This window comes from Schistocerca serialis, chromosome 1 (assembly GCF_023864345.2).
Source record: "Schistocerca serialis cubense isolate TAMUIC-IGC-003099 chromosome 1, iqSchSeri2.2, whole genome shotgun sequence".
Lineage (NCBI taxonomy): Eukaryota > Metazoa > Arthropoda > Insecta > Orthoptera > Acrididae > Schistocerca > Schistocerca serialis.
The window spans coordinates 629,668,312-629,689,857 of NC_064638.1; the positions used below are offsets into that span (position 1 = coordinate 629,668,312).

The 21,546-nt window shown below is 40.3% G+C and overlaps 1 protein-coding gene across 1 annotated transcript in view; it reads left to right on the forward strand.

Moving 5' to 3' along the window:
- The window catches only part of LOC126419675 (otoferlin-like), a 468,560-nt gene that overhangs the window by 426,341 nt on the left and 20,673 nt on the right, over positions 1 to 21,546 (forward strand). The window contains exon 35 of the mRNA XM_050086891.1: positions 9,787 to 9,887. Within this exon, the coding sequence (XP_049942848.1) occupies positions 9,787 to 9,887 (101 nt within the window). The remainder of the gene's footprint in view (positions 1 to 9,786; positions 9,888 to 21,546) is intronic.

Here is a 21,546-nt window from a genome sequence, read left to right on the forward strand (position 1 = left end):
AAGGATTGACATTGAGTATAGTAATGCATCAGAAAATAATAACAAAAGGAAATAGCATTGGGTTAAGGATGGAAGAAAAGCCGCCAGGCAAAATAAAACAATGGAAAATACAGGATGGAATGTAACAGTATTATAAAAAGGATAGTTGCTACTCAGAATATAATGGAGATGCAGAGTCGCAGATAGGTGCAACAAAAGACTGGGAAAGTGAGCTTTCAGCCAATGAGGCCTTTTTCACGCAAAAGCGACTAACACACACGACTCCACAGTCACTGGCAACTGAAGCCAGACTGCGAACAGCAGCGCATGATGAGAGAGGCATAAACAGGAGCCTGAGGCAGGGAGGGAGAGGGATAGCAGGGAACAGTAAAGTGCCACTAATGGGAGGGGGCAGGGATGAAGTGGAGAGAAAGTAGGGCAGCAGGTGTAGTTGGGAGGTTAGATGGAGGATGGTGAAGAGAGGGAGGGGGGGGGGGGGGGGGAAGGAGAGCAGAAAAAAAGCAAAAAGACGGGGTGTGTTTGTTGATTAGAGGGCTGTGCAACACTGGAATGGGAACAGGGAAGGAGCTAGATGGGTAAGTACAATGACTGATGAAGGTTGAGGCCAGTAGAGTTACCAGAATGTAGATTATATTGCAGGGAGAGTTGCCACCTGTGCCACACAGAATAACTGGTATTGGTAGAAAGCATCCGGTTGGAACAGGCTGTGAAGTAGTCACTGAAATCAAGAATGTCATGTTGGGTGGCATGCTCAGCAACAGGATGGTCCAGTTGTTTCTTGGCCACAGTTTTTCAGTAGCCATTCATGTGGATAGACAGCTTGTTGGTTGTCATGCCACATAGAATGCAGCTCAGTGGTTGCAGCTTAGCTTGTAGATCACATGACTGGTTTCACAGGTAGCCTTTTCTTTGATGGGATAGGTGATGTTTATGACTGGACTAGAGGGGCGGGAAGATGTATGGGACAGGCTTTACATCTAGGTCTATTATAGGTATATGAGTCATGAGGCAGGGGGTTGGGAGCAGGCGTTGTGTAGGGATGGAGAAGGATATAGTGTGGGTTCAGTGGGCAATGATATACCACTGTGGAGTGGGTGGGAAGGATAGTGGGTAGGACATTTCTTATTTCAGGGCATGAGGAGAGGTACTCAAAATTCTGGCAGAGAATGTAATTCAATTGCTCCAGTCCTGGGTGATACTGAGCCATGAGGGGAATGCTCCTCTGTGGCCAGACAGTGGGAATTTGGGAGGTGATAGATGACTAGAAAGATAAAGCACAGGATATCTATTTTTGTACAAGGTTGGGTCAGTAATGATGGTCAGTAAAGACCTCAGTGAAACCCTCGGTACATTTCGAGAGGGCCTGCTCATCATTACAGATGCAACAGCAGTGGGTGGTTGTACTGTATGGAAGGATCTTCTTGGTATGAAGTGGGTAGCAGCTATCAATGTGGAGGTATTGCTGGTGGTTTGTAGGATTGATATGGGCAGAGGATAGGTTTGATATGGACAAGGATACTGATGTAGCCGTCTTTGACATGGAGGTCAACAATGAGGAAAATGGCTTGTTGGATTAAGACCAGGCGAAGCGAATGGGGGAGAAGGTGTTGAGCTTCTGGAGGAATGTGGATAAGAGTGTTGAGGTTCTGAAGGAATGTGGATAGAGAGTCCTCACTCTCAGTCCAGTTCACGATGCCATAAATAAACTTGAACCAGGTGAGAGGTTGTTATTCTGGGTGTTTTGGAAGGATTCCTCTATGTGGCCCATGAACAGGTTGTAGTAGGATTGTGCCATACAATTGCCCATAGCTGTACCCCTCATTTGTTTGTAGGTAATGCCTTCAAAGGAGAAGTAATTGTGCATGAGGATACAGTTGGTCATGGCAACTAAGAAGGAGGCTGTCGGTTTGGAATCCATTGGGCTTTGGGGAAGGTAGTGTTCAATAGCAGTAAAGCCATGGGCATTAGATAAGGTAGTGTAAAGGGATGTGGCATCAGTAGTGATGAGCAAGGCACCGTGTGCGAAAGGAACAGGAACTGTGGAGAGTTGGTGGAGGAAATGGGTGGTATCTTCTATGTAGGAGGTTAGGTTGCAGGTAATAGGTTGAAGGTATTGGTCTATGAGAGTGTAGATTCTCTCAGTGGGGGCACAGTAACCAGCCACAATAGAGCATCCTGGGTGGTTGGGCTTATGGACTTTAGGAAGCATGTAGAAGGTGGAAGTATGGGGAGTGGTAGGGATTAGGAGAGATGAACTCTGAGAAGAGGTTCTAGAGTGGGCCTAAGGATTTGAGGAGAGACTTGATGTCATGCTGGATTTCTGGAATGGGTTCACAGTTGCATTGTTTGTAGGTGGATGAATCTGACAGCTGGTGGAGTTCTTCTGTCAGGTAATCCTTGCAAGTCAAAACAACAGCGGTGGAGCCTTTGTCAGCAGGTATGATTATAAGGTAGGGATCAGTTTGCAGATGGTGGATTGAGGTTCCTTCTGCAGATGTAAGGTTAATTTGCGTAATGAGGGATTTGGGAATGTTGAGGAGTTTGGGGAATGATGATGAGGCAAGGTAAGAGGTTAAGAAATTCTGGAAAGTTGACAGGGGGTGATATGATGTTCAGTGGGGGATGGATGTAGGAGTGAAACAAGGCAGTCAGGGTTCAGCCATGGTCTTGGGTTGAGTCTGATTGGTAGGGTTGGATGTGAAAAAGTGTTTACACTCTAGGGACCAGAAGAAGGAGAGGAGGTCTTTAACAAGCCCAGCATGACTGAATTCGGGAGTGAGGCAAAAGATGAGGCATCTGGAAACAATTGATACTTCTGCTAGGCTGAGGATTTTGCAGGAAAGGTTAATGATGGTGTTTCAGGTCTATTAGGTTCTGGATTCTGTGTGCTTGTGGGAGGGAGGGTTTTTTTTTTTTTGGGGGGGGGGGGGGGTCAATGTAGTAGGCCTGTGAGACAGGGTTTGTAAGCTCTGACGAGACATGGGGAAGGTTCAGAGGTTGCTGAAAATCTGAAAATGTGGTGGACATTGGTAGTCCAAGGCAGGAACAGGAAGTTCACAGGGTCCATCATGAAATATACAAAATAGATCTCCTGTGCCATATCTTTCCAGATATTCACCAAGTCCCAAAGTACCACTGTCTGACCAGAGAGGAGCATTCCCCCATGACTCAATATCACCCAGAACTGGAGCAAGTAAATTACAGTCTCCACCATGACTACCTCTCATTGTGCCCTGAAATGAGAAATGTCCTACCCACTATCCTCATGCACCTCCCACACTGGAATTCCATTGTGCAGCAAACCTACACAATATCCTCATCCACACTTACACATCCAGTTTTCCCAACCCCTTGCCTCATGGCTCATATCCATGTAATAGACATTCTCCTACCACCACTTACTCCAGTTTGGTCACAAATATCACCTACTCCATCAAAGACAGGGCTACCTGTGAAACCAGTCATGTGATGTACAACCTAGGCTGCAGCCCCTGTGCTGCATTATTCGTGGGCATGACAACCAACAAGCTGTTATATCCATATGAATTGCCACTGACAAACTATGGTCAGTAAACAACTGGACCACACTGTTGCTGAGCATGCCGCCCAACATGGCATTCTTCATTTCAGTGACTGCTTCACAGCCTGTGCCATCTGGATCCTTCCCACCAACAACAGCTTTTCTGAATTACGCAGTTGGAGACTCTCCCTACAATATATCCAACATTTCCGTAACCCTCCTAGCATCAACCCTTGTTATTCATCATCCTTACCCATCTAGTCCCTTCCCTGTTCCCATTCCAGCACTACACAGCCCTCTAACCCACCAACACACCTAGTCTTTTTGCTTTTCTTCTCTTCCAGTGCCCCCTCTCTTCCCTGCCCTCCATCTAATCTCCCAAATGTACCTGCTACCCTACTTTCTCTTCACCTCATCCCTGCACAATCCCATTAGTTCCATTTTACCATCCTCCACCCCTACCCTGCTATCCTTTCCCCTCCCTGCCACATGGTTTCCTGTCGCATAATGCGCTGCTGCTCATAGTCTGGCTTCAGTTGCTGGAGACTGTGGTGATGTGTGTGTGTTAATTGTGTTTACATGAGTGTTTGTGTCCATGTTGTCTCCTTTTGACAAAGGCATTGTTGGCTGATAGCTCACTTTCTCACAGTCTTTTTGTTGCAACTATGTGCGACTCGGCACCTCCGCTATGTACTGGATTGCAACTATTCTTTTCATAATATTGTTACATTCCATCTTGTATTTTCCATTGTTTGATTTTACATGACAGTTTTTCTTCCATTCTTAATCCAGTGCTGTTTCCCTTTGTTACTATTTTCTAATGCATTACTGTACTTAAAGCCCATCCTTCTTTCTCTTCTCTCCTGTGTTTCTCTTGTTGCCTTACAAGCTGCATTGCATGCTCTGCTTATGAGCCACACTGTATCACCCCTCTCGGCCATGCACAACAGAAGTCTACAAGACCACACTGACTATTGATGCAGCATCTCATGTCCCATATTACTCCCACCAATATCAATAATCCTTTACCTTCAAAATGATCATTCTCCCTGCATCACTCTCGCGTATTTTCATGTGTTATTTCTCGTACCTTTCCTGGACCACACAAACTGATCTCATCCTGCCACCCCCTCCCCACCCCCACTCTTTCTCCTCCATATTCCAGTTCTAATGAACTAATTTCACCTAATCTAGTAAAATCTTCCATTCCCCTTCTTCACACTTATCCACCCACAGACCAGCTACACACATTACAATTTTTTTATACACTTTTTCTTTGATCTCACTGTGAGTTCATGCCAATTGCAGTTGGTTTTTATCTTTCACTATTAGCCTTTCAGATTTTATCTTGTTTCTCTATAATTCATCCATTTCATTCTTTTCATGATTTTTTCCCACGTGTTTGTGTGTATTTTTGCCTATTTTTTGGGTGAATTCTATGTTATTTACATATGTTTACCCATTTTTTCTACCACTATGGATCCTTGATCTGTTCATCTGCTTCACTATAGAAAAGTCTCCTTATCCCTAGACAGAACTCAGTCCCACTTACTGTTCCTGCATTGTTGCTTGGCTCATGGAGTCCCCTGATATCGCCTTACCATCAAATCATCCATCTCTGGATGCCTCCCTTCCTTCCACAGTGACCTCCATCTGTTCAGATTCCACCAGCCCTTAGTCCTCACCAACATAGTTTTGCAAAACCATATCATTTAAGCCCAAACCTCCATGCATTACCTTATCTCCATCTGCCAAAGGCTCCACTACTGTTGTTTTGAACTGCAAGGATTACCTGGCAGAAGGCTCCACCAGGTGCTGATTCATTCACCTACAAATCCTGCCACTGTGAACCCATTTGAGAAATCCAGCTGGGTCTCCAGTCTCCCCTCAAATCCTTAGGCCCATCCCAGAACCTCTCCTCAGAGTCCATCTCTCTCCTTACCCCTACCACTCTCCTTACATCTACCTTCTACATGCTTCCTAAAGTCCATAAACCCAACCACCCAGGATAAACACTTTCTCCACTATTTGCTTCACCTGCTCCTATTAAATCAAAGATGCTTACTTCCGTACCTATGTCCACATCAAACTTACTAATCACCAGCACATCAAACTTACTAATCACCAGCGATGCCTCCATTTCAATAGCTGCCGCTCATTCTTTACCAAGAAGCCCCTTCTATACAGCCTAGCCACAAGTCACCATCAAATCTGTAGTGACAAGCGGTCCCTCCCAAAACATACTGAGAGTCTCACTAAAGCCTTCACAGACTGTAATAACCTTGTACAAAAATAGATCTCCCACACCTTATCTTTCCAGCCTCACACCAACTCCAAAAGTCCCACTGTTCAGCCACAAAAGAGCATTCCCATCATGACTCTGTACCAACCAGGATGGGAGCAACTAAATTATAATCTCTGATAGGGTCTTGACTACCTCTCATTGTGCCCTGAACTGAGAAAGGCCTGACTCACTATCCTTCTCTCACTGAACCTATGCAATATTCTTATCCCTCCCAACCTCTTGCCTCATGGCTCATGTCCCTGTAATACACCTGGATGCAAGACCTGTCCCATATATCCTCGCACCACCACCTACTCCACTCATGTCACAAACAGCACCTGTCCCATCAAAGGCAGGGCTACCTGTGAAACCAGTCATGTAATCTACAAGCTAAGCTGCAACCATTGCACTACATTCTACATGGGCACGACAATCAATGAGCTGTATGTCTGCCTGAATGGCCAATGACTAACAGTGGCCAAGAAATAACTGGACCACCCCGTTGCTGAGCAGGCCGCCCAACACGACATTCTTCATTTCAGTGACTGCTTCACAGCCTGTGCCATCTGGGTCCTTCCCACCAACAACAGCCCCTACAATATATCCTACATTTCCATAACCCTCCTGGCCTCAACCTTCATTAGTCATTGTCTTTACCCATCTAGCCATTTTCCTGTCCCCATTCCAGCACTACACAACCCTCTATTCCACCAACGCATCAAGTCTCTTTACTTCTCTCCTCTTCTGCTAACCCTCCCCCCCCCCCCCTCTTCCCCACCCTCCATCTAACTTCCCAACTGCACAATTTACTCTACTCTCTCTCCACCTCATCCCTGTATGCTCCCAGTAGCAGCACTTTACCATACCCCACTCTACCCTGCTATCCCTTCCTCTCCCCATCCCACCCCTCCTTACCATCACCAGGCCACCTCTCCCACAATGCACTGCTGTTCACAGTCTGGCTTCAGCTGCCAGACCCTGTGGTGAAGTGTGTGTTGGTTGCATTTGTGTGTGTAAGTTTTCTATTTTTGCCACAGGCCTCATTGGCCAAATCTTTCTTTCCGACAGTCTTTTTGTCATGCCTATGTGTGACTTAGCATCTCCGTTATTTGGTGAAAAGGACATTGCTAATCATCATATAGTGGAGATGCTGAGTTGCAGATGGGTACAACAAAAAGACTGCTAAACAAGTTAGATTTAGGCCAAAAGGCCTTCTTCTGAATTATACAATATACACACACTGTCATGCAAAAACAACTCACACATGCATGAGCTCTGTCTCCAGCCACAGAGGCCAGACCACGTGCAATAGTGCATGATGGGAAAAGCAATGTGGATGGTGGGGGGTAAGGAAGAGGCTGAGATAGTGGGGCAGAGAGGGGATTTGATAGTAGGGTAGTGGTGGGGACAGAAAAGTGCTGTTTGTGGAATCATAAAGGGACAAGATGGCGAGAGGGTAGGGCAGCTAGGTGTAGTTGGGTGATTAGGTGGAGGGGTGGGAAGGGGCACAAAAAAAATTGGTGGAATAGAAGTCTGTTTAATGCTAGAGTGGGAACAGGGAAGGGAATAGGTGGATGAAGGATGGGGACTAACAAAGTTGAGGCCAGGAGAGTTGCAGGAATATAGTATATATTGCAGGCAGAGTTCCTACCAGCACAATTCAGAGAAGCTTGTGTTGGTAGGAAGGATCCAGATGGGACCAGCTGTGAAGCAGTCGTTGAAATGAAGAATGTTCTGTTGGGCAATGTGCTCAGCAACTGGGTCATCCAGCTGTTTCTTGGTCGCAATTTGTCAGTGGCCGTTCATTTGGACAGACAGCTTGTTAGTTGTCACGCCCACGTGGAATGCAGCACAGTCATTCCAGCTTAGCTTGTAGATATCATGACTGGTTTCACAGTTAGCCCTGCCTTTGATAGTATCGGTGATGCTTGTGACTGAACTGGAGTGGGTGCGGGTGGGAGGATGCATGGGACAGGTCTTGCACCTAGGTCTATTACTGGGATCGAGTAGGGATGGATGAGGATATTGTATAGGTTTGGTGGGTAGTGGAATACCACTGTGGGAGTTGGGGAAGGGATAATGGGTAGGACATTCCTCTTTTCAGGGCATGAAAAGAGGTAGTCATAACCCTGATGGAGAATATGCTTTAATTGCTCCGGTCCTGGGTGGTACTGAGTCATGAGGGAAATGCTCCTCAGTAGCTAGATGGTAGGACTTTGGGAGGTGGTGGGTGACTGGAGAGATAAGAAATGGGAGACATTTTCTGTACAAGTTTGGTAAAGTAATTACAGTTTGTTAAGGCCTGAGTGAGACCCTTGCAGATGTAACAACCATGGGTGGCCAGGCTGTATGGAAGGGACTTCTTGATATGCAGTAGGTGGCAGTTATCAAATGGGGATATTGCTGGTGGTTGGTAGGTTTGATATGGATGGAGGTAATGATGTATTGATGTAGCCATCTTTGAGGAGGAGGTCAGCATTGAGGAAGGTGGCTTGTCAGGGTGAGGAGGACCAGATGATGCAAATGGAGTAGGTGTTGAGGTTCTGGAGGAAAGTGGATAGGTTGTCCTCACCCTCAATCCAGATCATGAAGATGCCATCAGTGAATGTGAACCACGTGAGAGGTTTGGGATTTTGGGTGGTTAGGAAGGATTCCTCCAGTTGGGCCATGAATAAGTTGGCATAGGATGGTGCCATGCGGGTCCCAGATTTCTTTGTAAGTGATGACATAATGATGATGATGATGATGATGAGGTCCCATACTCCGAGAAGCATAGGGGATGATGCGGGAGACCCGCACCACTGTACCAGGCAAGGTACTAGTGGAGGTGGTTTGCCATTTCCTTCTTCTGACCATAATGGGGATGAATGATGACATAAACCCTTGGTATTGTGGTTTAAATGACTGCATGTTTGTGATTTGTTATATGCAGAAATAAACATCATGGTACTGAATTTAGTTTCTGGTATATTATTTAAATTACATTAGTACAGCTGTGCCTCTTCTTCACTTGTCAAAGAGATATATATGTTTTGTGCGTCAGTTTTACTTCCTGAAAGAGAAGTATTACAATTTCCTCATTCATGATGTATTATAATAAACAATGATTAACTGTCCTGGGTCTGAAGTTAAAATGAGGGCACTCATATTTAGTCTATAACGAAGCAAATTATTTTCTTTGTGATTGCTTCTTTACGACCTTCCTACTTGTCTGATAATGGAAAGGCTTTTCTTTAAAGCTCCATATACATTGATTCTATAATATAACCATATATCTTATTTATTTCTCTTTATGTTATGTATAACACAGACCACAGAAAGCTCACTTCTGTAGCCTTGAATCTGTATTCTTTTTCTTAATACCAATGGATCACTGATACATACATGCAGTGTACTTATTATAATTTTCATAGTGTCCTTCTAAAAGTCCTTTTTTCCTATAGTTCTGGTAATCATTACACACACACACACACACACACACACACACACACACACACACACACACACACACACACACACACACACACACACACACACACCTATCCTTAAGTTTTGATTTGAGATTTTATGTTTCTTATACTCTTTTTCGTTTAGTAAGTTCACATTGTAAAATAACTTCCTGAATCTGATGTGATTGAAAGACAATATCTTGCTCATCTGTAGGCCCATTTCATACCAAGGATCTATGCAACATAGTAAGTTAATGAAAATGTAAATGGGCACTTACTGTGGGATATGCTGAGTGGGTAAGCACTCGATCACTGCGTGGTACGTGAGCTGCTGTGAGAGAGGAGAGTATGGAGCAGGCTGCGACTAGCTTTGCTGCCTCCTCACAAAGCAATCAGCACACTGGAATCAACACTGCATTTCACAGATTTCTGTGTCTCTTCTTAAATTCTGTACAAATTTTCCATCGTCTATCTTTACTTGTAATAAAACTTTGTATCATCAATTAAAATATCTTGATATTTTAAATGCACAGGGAAAGGTGGAGGCTGAAATCCATTTGCTCACAAAAGAAGAAGCAGAGAAAAATCCAGCTGGTCTGGGAAGAAATGAACCAGATCCTTTGGACAAACCTAAGTGAGTTCTGGAATCTTCAGTTGTGTGTTATACATCTCACTAATTCCATTAATGTTGCAAAACTTACTATTTTATACATCATCAGAATTGCAGTTTTCTTTTCATTCACTCATTTATTAACACATTATGTTCTACATGGTCCATTATGATGAAGAACCTTCAAGGGTGTAGAACAATTAAAGAAATGCATTGCCTGAGAGTAGCACCTTTTGTAGAAGGGTAGGTTGAAAAGAAATGCACACATGCTTGTAGAATGTGACCTAAATGATATTGAGAAATGTACCAGATGGCATGCAGTAGGTAGCGTGCATCTCCGTATGCATGTTCAGCTTGAATGCATTGTGTTCATCCGACGCATTCTGAGTAGCAGAAGAATGGAGACGTGTTCTATTGCTATGTCAGTGCAAGTAAAACAGTGTGCCGTTGCTGAACTTTTAATGCTGAAAAAATGACTAGTGAGATTCATGCTGTTTATGGTGGTGGTGTTGTTGACAAAACTATTAGAAATCGATGGGCAAAAAAATTCTTGGTTGTGAGCCTGGAAAAGACGTAATAGTTGATGAAATGCATAGCAAACATCTGATCATTGCCACAGGTGAAAAACATCATGAACTCATCAATTATTTGATTCAAAATGACTACTGAATCACTAAAAAGCATAAGGCAAACCACATTGGAATATCCAAGGAATATGTCAGCTTCATTATTGAACAATTAGGATACTATAAAATCTATGCACAGTTGGTACCATGTCAATCTACAGGTGAGAACAAATAGTATTGATCACAATCTGTAAGCAACTTTTGCAGCACTACTGTGTTGGAGATGATGATTCCCTTGTGAATATTGTGACAGGGCATGGGTTGTGGGCCATCATTAAAACCCAGAAGAGAAAAGACAGAGAGCTGATTATTGACATCTGTCCTCTCCTCAGGTGAAAAAGTTAAAAACCAAACCATCTGGGGAGGGGGAATCACATTAGAGGCAGCCTGGTGCTAATATTCTTGTGATATGACAACATTTGTCCACACACCTCACACCCAACTGAAGAAGCTCTGTGAAACCTGAAGTTTAAACCGATGCCACATCCTCCTCACTTCCTTGATCCTGAACCTTGTGATTTTTGTTTCTTCCTCCACTCAAAAGTAATCTTTACACATCAGATGATGTGTTTTTGTTCATCTACAAACATGCGTGCACTACTTTTTAGCCTACTTCTGTAACAGCTTTTTGTGACATTCATGGTAGTCTGCTCATGTTATTAACTTAGACTGTTGTCAGTGTATCATTTGAGCAGAAAACGCCTGCACAAGAACCTATTAGTAATTTACTATATACAGAAGTATTTACTGATGATTTTCAAGTTATAGCATTCATCTGCGTATATCTGGCACAGCGAACCTCACATTAATACAAGGAGTCTTCATGGTCATTAGTGGGTGTCTCTAACTTGTGCAGCAACAAAGCACAAAATCATGTTTTATGTTATAAGTTATCTGCAGCAAATTGTTTGTCAATCAAAGAACTCTGTATAATAGGGATCAATCGAATGAGGCAGTGCTGCTGCTAAGAGATTGCTCTCATATTCAGGAGGATGCAGTTCACTTTATTCGGTCATCCTGATTTGGTTTTTCTGTGGTTTTTCTAAATCACTTCAGGCAAATGCCAGGATGGTTCCTTCATCATGGTCACAACCATCACTGTGTGTCTACCTATGTTTTGACCTAGTGGTTTTCACTGTATTACTGTGACACTGTATCACTGTAAGATGATTCTTGGATGAACAAAAATAAATGGAGGTAAATAAATAAAAAGAATTACAGCAATCATGAAACTTGGATGAACAAAAGTAAAGGCCACTAGATAAATAAAAAAATAAAGCAGCCATCAATTCCGGAACTGATTTGTGCTTGTGCTTTTGTAAACATAATCCTATAGGAGATAATATATACTCGTATTTCCCTGTCTTGTGTTCAAGTCACCCTAGGATTTAACAGCTGTAGTTTCCTCTTTCTTTCAGCCAGCATTCATCAGCAAATAATCCAAACTGTTGTTCCTTTAACTTCTGAAAGTCCATCTGCCATGCCCCAATTCTGGAACCATATGTTAGCCTGACCTCTGCACAGAGGCTCCTCTGACATGATAGCACATGCAGCTTGGCTATATGTAAAGGTGTGCCCAAATGAGAAGAAAGTTTAATAACAATATTATAATTACAGTTCATCTGGAACAGTACAACTGTGCATAATTGCTATTGACATTAATAATCCAATCCCAAAGCATAGGAAGTAAGTGGATAGCTTCAGTGTAAAATCTCCTTGGTTGCTAACAGATCCAGTTTTCCGTGGTGTCCTTCACTTCCTTTTCACGGGTGAACCTCTGACCTTTCGGAGATTGTTCTAAGTGGCCAAAGATATAAGGGGAGATATCAGGGCTGTAAGGAGGATGTTCTGGGACCTCGTCAAAGTTACTGAAGGAGCTTGTGGGTCTTCTTGACCATGTGAGGCATAATGTTGTTCCGGAGGAGCACTATCTCAGCTGACAGGACGCTCCTGAACTTGTTTTTGCCTCAACAACATGTTTTTGTACTATTCAGCATTAACTGCTGCATCCTGTGGTAGCCATATGATAAGCCGAGTTCCTTCTTTGCTAAAAAAAGTAACTGTGCGTCACTTTTTGGGTCTTCAGGGAAGAGTGGAATTTTTTTGGAAAGGAGAGTTGGAATGCTGCTGCTCCATGCTCATCCCCTTGGAAGCAGGGTTGAAGTGGTAGCAGCACATTTCATCTCATGCCACAATCTGATCAATGAAATCCATTCCTTGCTCCACATATTTCAACAAATGGCTGACGCAAACATCCATTCTCAATGTCTTCTGATTCCCTGGAAGGTGTTTTGGCACCCATTGTGCACAAACTTTGTCACAATGAATCTTCTCATGGATTATGTGATGCACAGTTCCTTTGTTCACTGACAGTTCAGCAGCAATGACACACCTAGTGATCCGACAATTCGTCTATGTGAGCCCCCACACAGCCAAAATCATGGCACTAGTGTTGACAATTTGTGCCTGCCCATGGCATGGCATCTCCTTGATGTCCTCATCATTCCCCTCTTTCAACTTGCAATAAATTTGTGAAGTGTGTTCCCCTTTTGTCCAAAAATTGAATAACCACTCTTTGTGCTGACTGGGAGGAATCAATCATGCAATGAACTGCAGAAACAACTCTCCAGAAATGAGGAAATTGCAGTGAAGCCATCAACTTCTTTTGTGCAGCTGGGAACACCACCAAGCCATCTCTCAGCAGACACATTCACCCACTGGGATTACATACAGTGCCACTACAGAGATGATCTCCTTTTCAGCTGGGCATTTATCATATCTGAGGTAAACAAGTTTCCACACCTCGGCAAGATCCATGGTTTGTGAGGGCTACTAAAAACGGCACTGAGAAGAGCAGTAAGAAAATAATACAGGCAGATGATGGAGAATCCAGGGTCAGAGGAAGAGGCAAAGACAGGAAGATACAGGTCACCTGGATGGGAAGAGTACAAAGGTGGTGTACAGGGAGAAGGTTGAGGTGGTATAAAGAATATGTTAGAGACATAGGAGCCCAGGGATTAGCAGAGAAGGTCAGGGTACTGTGGGAACAAAGAATACATTGAAAGGGTAGTTCACAGTGGTGCAATTAAAAAAAATGGTGTTAAGGAGTGCAGTTAAAAAATGTTGTTAGGGAGTAATACTCACATGATATGGGTTGTGTAGCTGTCAGTGTAAAATGTTCTTGGTATTGTTGATGCATCAAATTAGAGTAAAGACTTAAAATGATTACCTACTGCATTGTCTTTGTAAGGAGAACCTGTTGTGATTGCTGCTGTGGTGACCTTTTATAACCACTAGTCAGCCTGTGATTGCTCAATCTGAGTCATCATAACATCTTGTGCTAGAGATTTTTTCAACGTTCAGTCATAAGACATCCTCAACAGCCATTAACAAATTTCATCATCATAGTATTTATGTGTCTGCCTCTGCAGCTCAGTGGTCTGTGTGCCTGGCTGCTATGCAGAGGACTCAGGTTCGATTCCCAGTACTGCCATGAATTTTTCATTGGTGTGAGGACTGGAATGGGGTGCACTCAGTCTCATGGTGTCAAATGAGGAGCTATTCAATTGAAAAGCAGTGGCTCCAAGGTCAAGAAACCTGACAACAGCAACACGGGTGATGTTTCCTCAATGCTCCTCCATTCCACTTCTGAATTACGCTACTGACAGAGGATAATATGGTGGTCAGTTGGTTCTGATTGACCCCATCAGGACCAGAATATGGAGCTTTGGTTTAGTATTTGTGTTTACTTACAGTCATGACATTAAAATTACCTTGTGCAGTTTCAAATAACATATTAAAAACAACACAAGTGTTGATACACTGCAAAGGGAACTATTGGACATCACGGGTATAACCATTCATAAATGCTGGTATGATGAAACACTTTCTTGTCTGATGCTGATACATTACAATTTCAAAAGGTTTCAAAATTATGTGGTTTATGACTGCAGCTATTGGTGTTCAGTATCACTAGCAACACATACTTAAAAGCTCACTAAAAATAATTATGTTAAAGCAAAAATCTTGCCCCTGCCTTCTGAACTTGGTCATCAAAGAGGCCACAGAGAGCAGAATATGAAACAATGACTTTTACTGAGACTGTAGCATCTTGACATTGAGCAACTACAGGGACATTTAATGAGATGTTTATGTTCTTACAAGAGCTGTGGCTGAGTCGGTCATTAATGCAAAAATATGTAAACTATTTTTTAAACTAGAACACTCATTTTGCCAGTGCCAAGAGTTTGTGCCGATTTTATCGGGTTGTACTGATTAAATACATTAAAAAGGGCTGTTGTGCACATTAACATTTTAATAGAGTAAAAAGATGTAGCACAGCAGCCTTTGACAGCAAGTTTCTGGATCCAATAATATAGACAAGATTGCAGTAAATTATGTATCATACATGGTGTTTGAATGTTAACAGTAAAACATGCTACTCAGTTACTGTTAGATGAATTCCCAGTTTACGATAACCTATCAAGCACTTAACATTATTACATTAATTGTATTTCACGCAGACAGATGTTTGAGATGCGGAAAGAAGTTTAATCTGTTCATTTTATTTAAGTGAAATACAAGTAAATGACTTAACATTATACAATGGAAAATCAAGGAGGAAATAATGAAAATAATATGGATAGGATTCTTGCTACTCACCATATAGTGGAGATGTTGAGTCACAGATAGGCCCAACAAAATGACTGTCAGCAAGTAAGTTTTCAACCAAAAAGGGCGTCATCAGAAATAGGCAACATAAGCACATACACTCATCCAAATGCAACTCACACACACATAACCACAATCTCTGGCTGCTGTTGGAAAGTAATAGCAACCAGCTTGGTGAATTTCTCTGTAGTCTCCCAATGTCAATAACTCATGAGGAACAAAATTTTTATTTCATTCTGTAACTTCTGTTTCCTCATGTAACTATCAAAATTAAAACTCCTGGCTGCATTTCATTTAAATTGCATTGAATGTCCCTGAACTTATATAAAATGTTTAAAAACAAGCATTAGAATTAATTATAACTCTTTTGTTTTTTCACTGCAATCTAATTGGCATTGTTGTAGCTGATGATTACACAGTAACTTCACATCCACTGCACTTCCTTAGCTTCAGGTATCTTGTTATGAATAATTAGATAAATTGAATACTTGTGTCTTCATTTCTCCAAACATATGTATCATTCTCATTCTCTTTGCTGCATTTTTAACCTTCTTAACGTAAATCTTTCCACCAACTTCTTCAAATTATGTGTTTTGATATTCACATTACAGCTTTCCATTAAGTGGTTTATGTTAGGACTGTATGCTGTGAAATCCACCCTAGGAGCTGCACCCAACAAGTTGGTGCAAAACTAAAATAAATTCATGCAGTCTAGTGTTTAATTACAATGTCAATTCATGAAATTTGTATGCTCATAATATAATCCTACTGTTGTTTTACAAAAAAAAGCTTCTCAGTTAGTTAATACTCATTCACTTACTTCAGACTTTTTTAAGTTTTTCTTTATTGCATTTCATTTGACTAACTATGCTGTTATAATGGGTCCTTTCATTTCAAAATTTTAATATAATAATTATAAATTATTGGATTTAACAAATTAGAAAACAGATTATAACATTCCCTTCTATTAACAAATGATGAAAATAACAATCCATCTGGCCCGTTTCATTTTATCAGATCATATGACCTGTTTCATTTTACCAAATCATATCCACGTTATGTAAGAAATAGATGTTTACTTTGCTATTAAAATGACTTACTTACAGCTGACTAAAGCAAAACCTTAATGCAGGTACCAGTTTTTGTGTATAGGCCCACATTTCAGCACCTGTGAGTCCTTATTCAAATCAGCACATCATCAGTCACTTTCTAATAAAGTACTCAATCCAGTACAACATTCCACAACCAAACATAACTAGTTTTCATTATGTGCTGTCCAAAAACTTTTAAATATTTATTGGAAGTCATGTTGAACATAAACAACTGCAATGATCAGTCACTTTATCTTGACACCAGTTTTAATTGTCCCAGTTCGTAAATCTTATTCCATTTCAAGAAAACAAATGCCAATACAATCTGCACCATTACTAAAATGAAACAAATTAAAGCAGGTATAAAATGAAAATCAATTTACAGTGAATAGGTATGGTTGAAATTATAAGACCCTGTGAAGAAAATTCTGTAGTAGCATGCTTAGTAATAGAAAGTAAGGGACCAAATGTACAGACTTTATTTAATTTTGGAAATGACAGATGCATGCCAAAAGACATTACTTCCAAATATGTACGCTCTTAAGAGATTCAAAATATTTGTTATATTGTCAAAGACTTGTTATGCCACTAACAGACTCTTCTATCCATGAATATGACCCTATAAAGGTATTTAGTTCTTTCATACTGGGTGCCACAGCCACAAATCTTTTTAAAAGGTGGAAAATGGAGTTGTCTTTTATTGAGTTCTTGTGCTGTTTTGGTCTGGCCCTCTTTGAGTTATTTTTGTAATTAGCCTGTGGCTCAGGACATAGTCTGTAGATATGGAGGAAGAAAATATGGAGGAAAAGTTTGGAAAGGTAATGTACAATAAAGTATTAAGTCACTCAAAGGTAATTACAGACTTAATTGATATGCATTGAACAAACTCAGTAAGAAGCAGCAGCGAAGAAGAAATTATCTATGAGACATGAAACTTGATTTGTTCAAACAGAATGTCTTTGAGGAATCCATGTCTGTAATTAGTGGCAACATAAAATGAAGGCCAGTGGGTAATTAATATTTCTGTATGACAAATTTTGCCATCAAAAAACAATGCAATAGGCTTGGAGCAGTATTTATAGACCCAAACAAATTTCTGAGTGATAATTGCATAGGGAATAGTAGTCTACATTTAAATAGATTGGGGCCTGTAATATTCAGGAGGATGTTTACTGATGTAGGTACTACAAAGTTTATGATCACTCACACTGGTGGTAATGCAGAGACTGGTGGGACAACACAGGTGGTTCTTGGGGTTGATGACAGCAGAGTTCACAAAGTGAGTGGATTAGATTAGATTAGATTAGATTAATACTAGTTCCATGGATCATGAATACGATATTTCGTAATGATGTGGAACGAGTCGAATTTTCCAATACATGACATAATTAGGTTAATTTAACAACATACTTAAGTTAATATAACAACTTTATTTTTTTGTGTTTTTTTGTTTTTCTTTATTTATTTTTTTTTATTTTTTTAATATTTTTGTTTTTTTTTCTTTTTTTCTTAATTTATATCTAAAAATTCCTCTATGGAGTAGAAGGAGTTGTCATTCAGAAATTCTTTTAATTTCTTATTAAATACTTGTTGGTTATCTGTCAGACTTTTGATAATATTTGGTAAGTGACCAAAGACTTTAGTGCCAGTATAATTCACCCCTTTCTGTGCCAAAGTTAGATTTAATCTTCAATAGTGAAGATCGTCCTTTCTCCTAGTATTGTAGTTATGCACACTGCTATTACTTTTGAATTGGGTTTGGTTGTTAATAACAAATTTCATAAGAGAGTATACATACTGAGAAGCTACTGTGAATATCCCTAGATCCTTAAATAAATGTCTGCAGGATGATCTTGGGTGGACTCCAGCTATTATTCTGATTACATGCTTTTGTGCAATAAATACTTAATTTCTCAGTGATGAATTACCCCAAAATATGATGCCATATGAAAGCAATGAGTGAAAATAGGCGTAGTAAGCTAATTTACTAAGATGTTTATCACCAAAATTTGCAATGACCCTTATTGCATAAGTAGCTGAACTCAAACGTTTCAGCAGATCATCAATGTGTTTCTTCCAATTTAATCTCTCATCAATGGACATACCTAAAAATTTGGAATATTCTACCTTAGCTATATGCTTCTGATTAAGGTCTATATTTATTAATGGCGTCACACCATTCACTGTACGGAACTGTATGTACTGTGTCTTATCAAAATTCAGTGAGAGTCCGTTTACAAGGAACCACTTAGTAATTTTCTGAAAGACAGTATTGACAATTTCATCAGTTAATTCTTGTTTCTCAGGTGTGATTACTATACTTGTATCATCAGCGAAGAGAACTAACTTTGCCTCTTCATGAATATAGAATGGCAAGTCATTAATATATAATAAGAACAACAAAGGACCCAAGACTGACCCTTGTGGAACCCCATTCTTGATAGTTCCCCAGTTTGAGGAATGTGCTGATCTTTGCATGTTACAAGAACTACTTATTTCAACTTTCTGCACTCTTCCAGTTAGGTACGAATTAAACCATTTGTGCACTGTCCCACTCATGCCACAATACTTGAGCTTGTCTAGCAGAATTTCATGATTTACACAATCAAACGCCTTTGAGAGATCACAAAAAATCCCAATGGGTGGTGTTCGGTTATTCAGATCATTCAAAATTTGACTGGTGAAAGCATATATGGCATTTTCTGTTGAAAAACCTTTCTGGAAACCAAACTGACATTTTGTTAGTACTTCATTGTTACAGATATGTGAAACTACTCTTGAATACATTACTTTCTCAAAAATTTTGGATAAAGCTGTTAGAAGGGAGATTGGACGGTAATTGTTGACATCAGATCTATCCCCCTTTTTATGCAAAGGTATAACAATAGCATATTTCAGTCTATCAGGGAAAATGCCCTGTTCCAGAGAGCTATTACACAGGTGGCTGAGAATCTTACTTATCTGTTGAGAACAAGCTTTTAGTATTTTGCTGGAAATGCCATCAATTCCATGTGAGTTTTTGCTTTTAAGCAAGTTTATTATTTTCCTAATTTCAGAGGGAGAAGTGGGTGAGATTTCAATTGTATCAAATTGCATAGGTATGGCCTCTTCCATTAACAGCCTAGCATCTTCTAATGAACACCTGGATCCTACTATATCCACAACATTTAGAAAATGATTATTAAAAATATTTTCAACTTCTGACTTTTTGTTCGTAAAGTTTTCATTCAATTTGATGGTAATACTGTCTTCCTCTGCTCTTGGTTGACCTGTTTCTCTTTTAATAATATTCCAAATTGTTTTAATTTTATTATCAGAGTTGCTGATTTCAGACATGATACACATACTCCTGGATTTTTTAATAACTTTTCTTAATATAACACAGTAGTTTTTATAATTTTTGATAGTTTCTGGGTCACTACTCTTTCTTGTTGTCAGATACATTTCCCTTTTCCGGTTACAAGATATTTTTATACCCTTAGTAAGCCATGGTTTGTTACAAGGTTTCTTACGAGTATATTTAACTATTTTCTTGGGGAAGCAGTTTTCAAATGCATTTACAAAAATGTCATAAAAAAATTATATTTTAAATTGGCATCAGGTTCACGGTACACCTCATCCCAGTCTAACTGCTGTAGGCTTTCCCTGAAATTTGCAATTGTTAAATCGTTGACTGAACGTACTACTTTGGAGGACTGTTTAGTATTGCTGAATGGAGCTATGTCATATATTGTAACTAGCTGTGCACCATGATCAGAAAGACCATTCTCAACAGGCTGAGCATTTATCTGGTTAAACTTATCTTGGTCTATAAAGAAGTTATCTATCAGTGAGCTGCTATCCTTTACCACCCGAGTAGGAAAATCAATAACGGGTGTCAAATTGAAAGAACCGAGTAATACTTCAAGGTCATTTTTCCTATTACCCTCTTTCAGAGAATCTACATTGAAGTCCCCACAAATAATAATTTGCTTCCCCCTGTCTGACAGATAGCACAACAAGGAGTCCAAATTTTTCAGAAATAGATGAAAATTTCCTGATGGGGACCTATATACAGTTACAATTATAAATGTGCCTTTATTTAATTTAAGCTCACAGGCACATGCTTCTATATGTTTCTCTACACAAAACTTTTTTGTTTCTATACTTTTTGCACAATGATAACTTTTGACATATATGGCAACTCCTCCTTTCTCCATATTTTCTCTCATTACAAGTGCAGAGAGCTTATAACCACTTACATTTACCTTATCCATATCAGTAACAATGTGATGCTCAGACAGGCATAGTATATCTATTTCATTCTCAGCTTCTAAATCTTCTAAACAAACCAGAAGCTCATCTACTTTATTCTTTAAACTCCCAATATTTTGATGAAATATACTTACATTATTTTTAATTATACTTTTATGAGAACCTTTCCTTATTCTAACATTTGCAGTACTCTCCTGTCTGAGTTTCTCATTGTGCTTAGGCCTAGTTCCTATACCAGTGGTCACGTGGTGTTCAGAGAGGCAGATTATGTCAATTGGGTTGGGTGACTTTAATTCATCATGCAATTACCTAGGACTGAGATACAACTTGGTGGAGATAAAATTTCTGGTGATTGGTGAAAATTTATAATTGATAGCTGTGATTGGTGATCCAATGTGCTAGAATTGTGCTTTTTAATTTCTTTTCTAAACTGAAGATTTGTTTCAATCCTGACCTCTCATAGAACTTGACATCTTTCTGTCTTACCTATCCTAAAAAAGGTGCTGCTCCAACACCTGTGGGTAACCAAGAACAAGTCCAAAGCACAGCAAAGCTGTGTTAAGCAAATACAACAGTCCAGGGAGCAGCCCAAATCACAAACAGGATACAGGCAATGTCAAAAATCTACTGTTCAATGGCACATAATTAAATGCTTCAAAGAATAGTAAGAGACTGACTGACAAATGTTGGACCACAGTATTCACAGGGAGTCTCTTGTTAGTGGACAGCAACACCTCATGTTTGTTGCAGAGGCACCTCGCATGGAAGCAAGCTGTGTCTGGAGAATGTAGTCTGAGTATATCTGACCTGTTCCCTACAAAGAGACTCAGGCTGGGCAGGGAATCTGAATCACTGTCAGATACTAAAGATAAACTCATCAGAAAATAAGAAAACTAATATGGCCTATTAGGGGTAAAAATGTCAGAAGTGCCATTTGAACCAGCCATATATTATCACTGCACACAAAATATGTACTGCATAAATGCTCTCATCATACATTCAACAACATGGAATTCAGCAAAAGGAAAATCAGATGAAAGT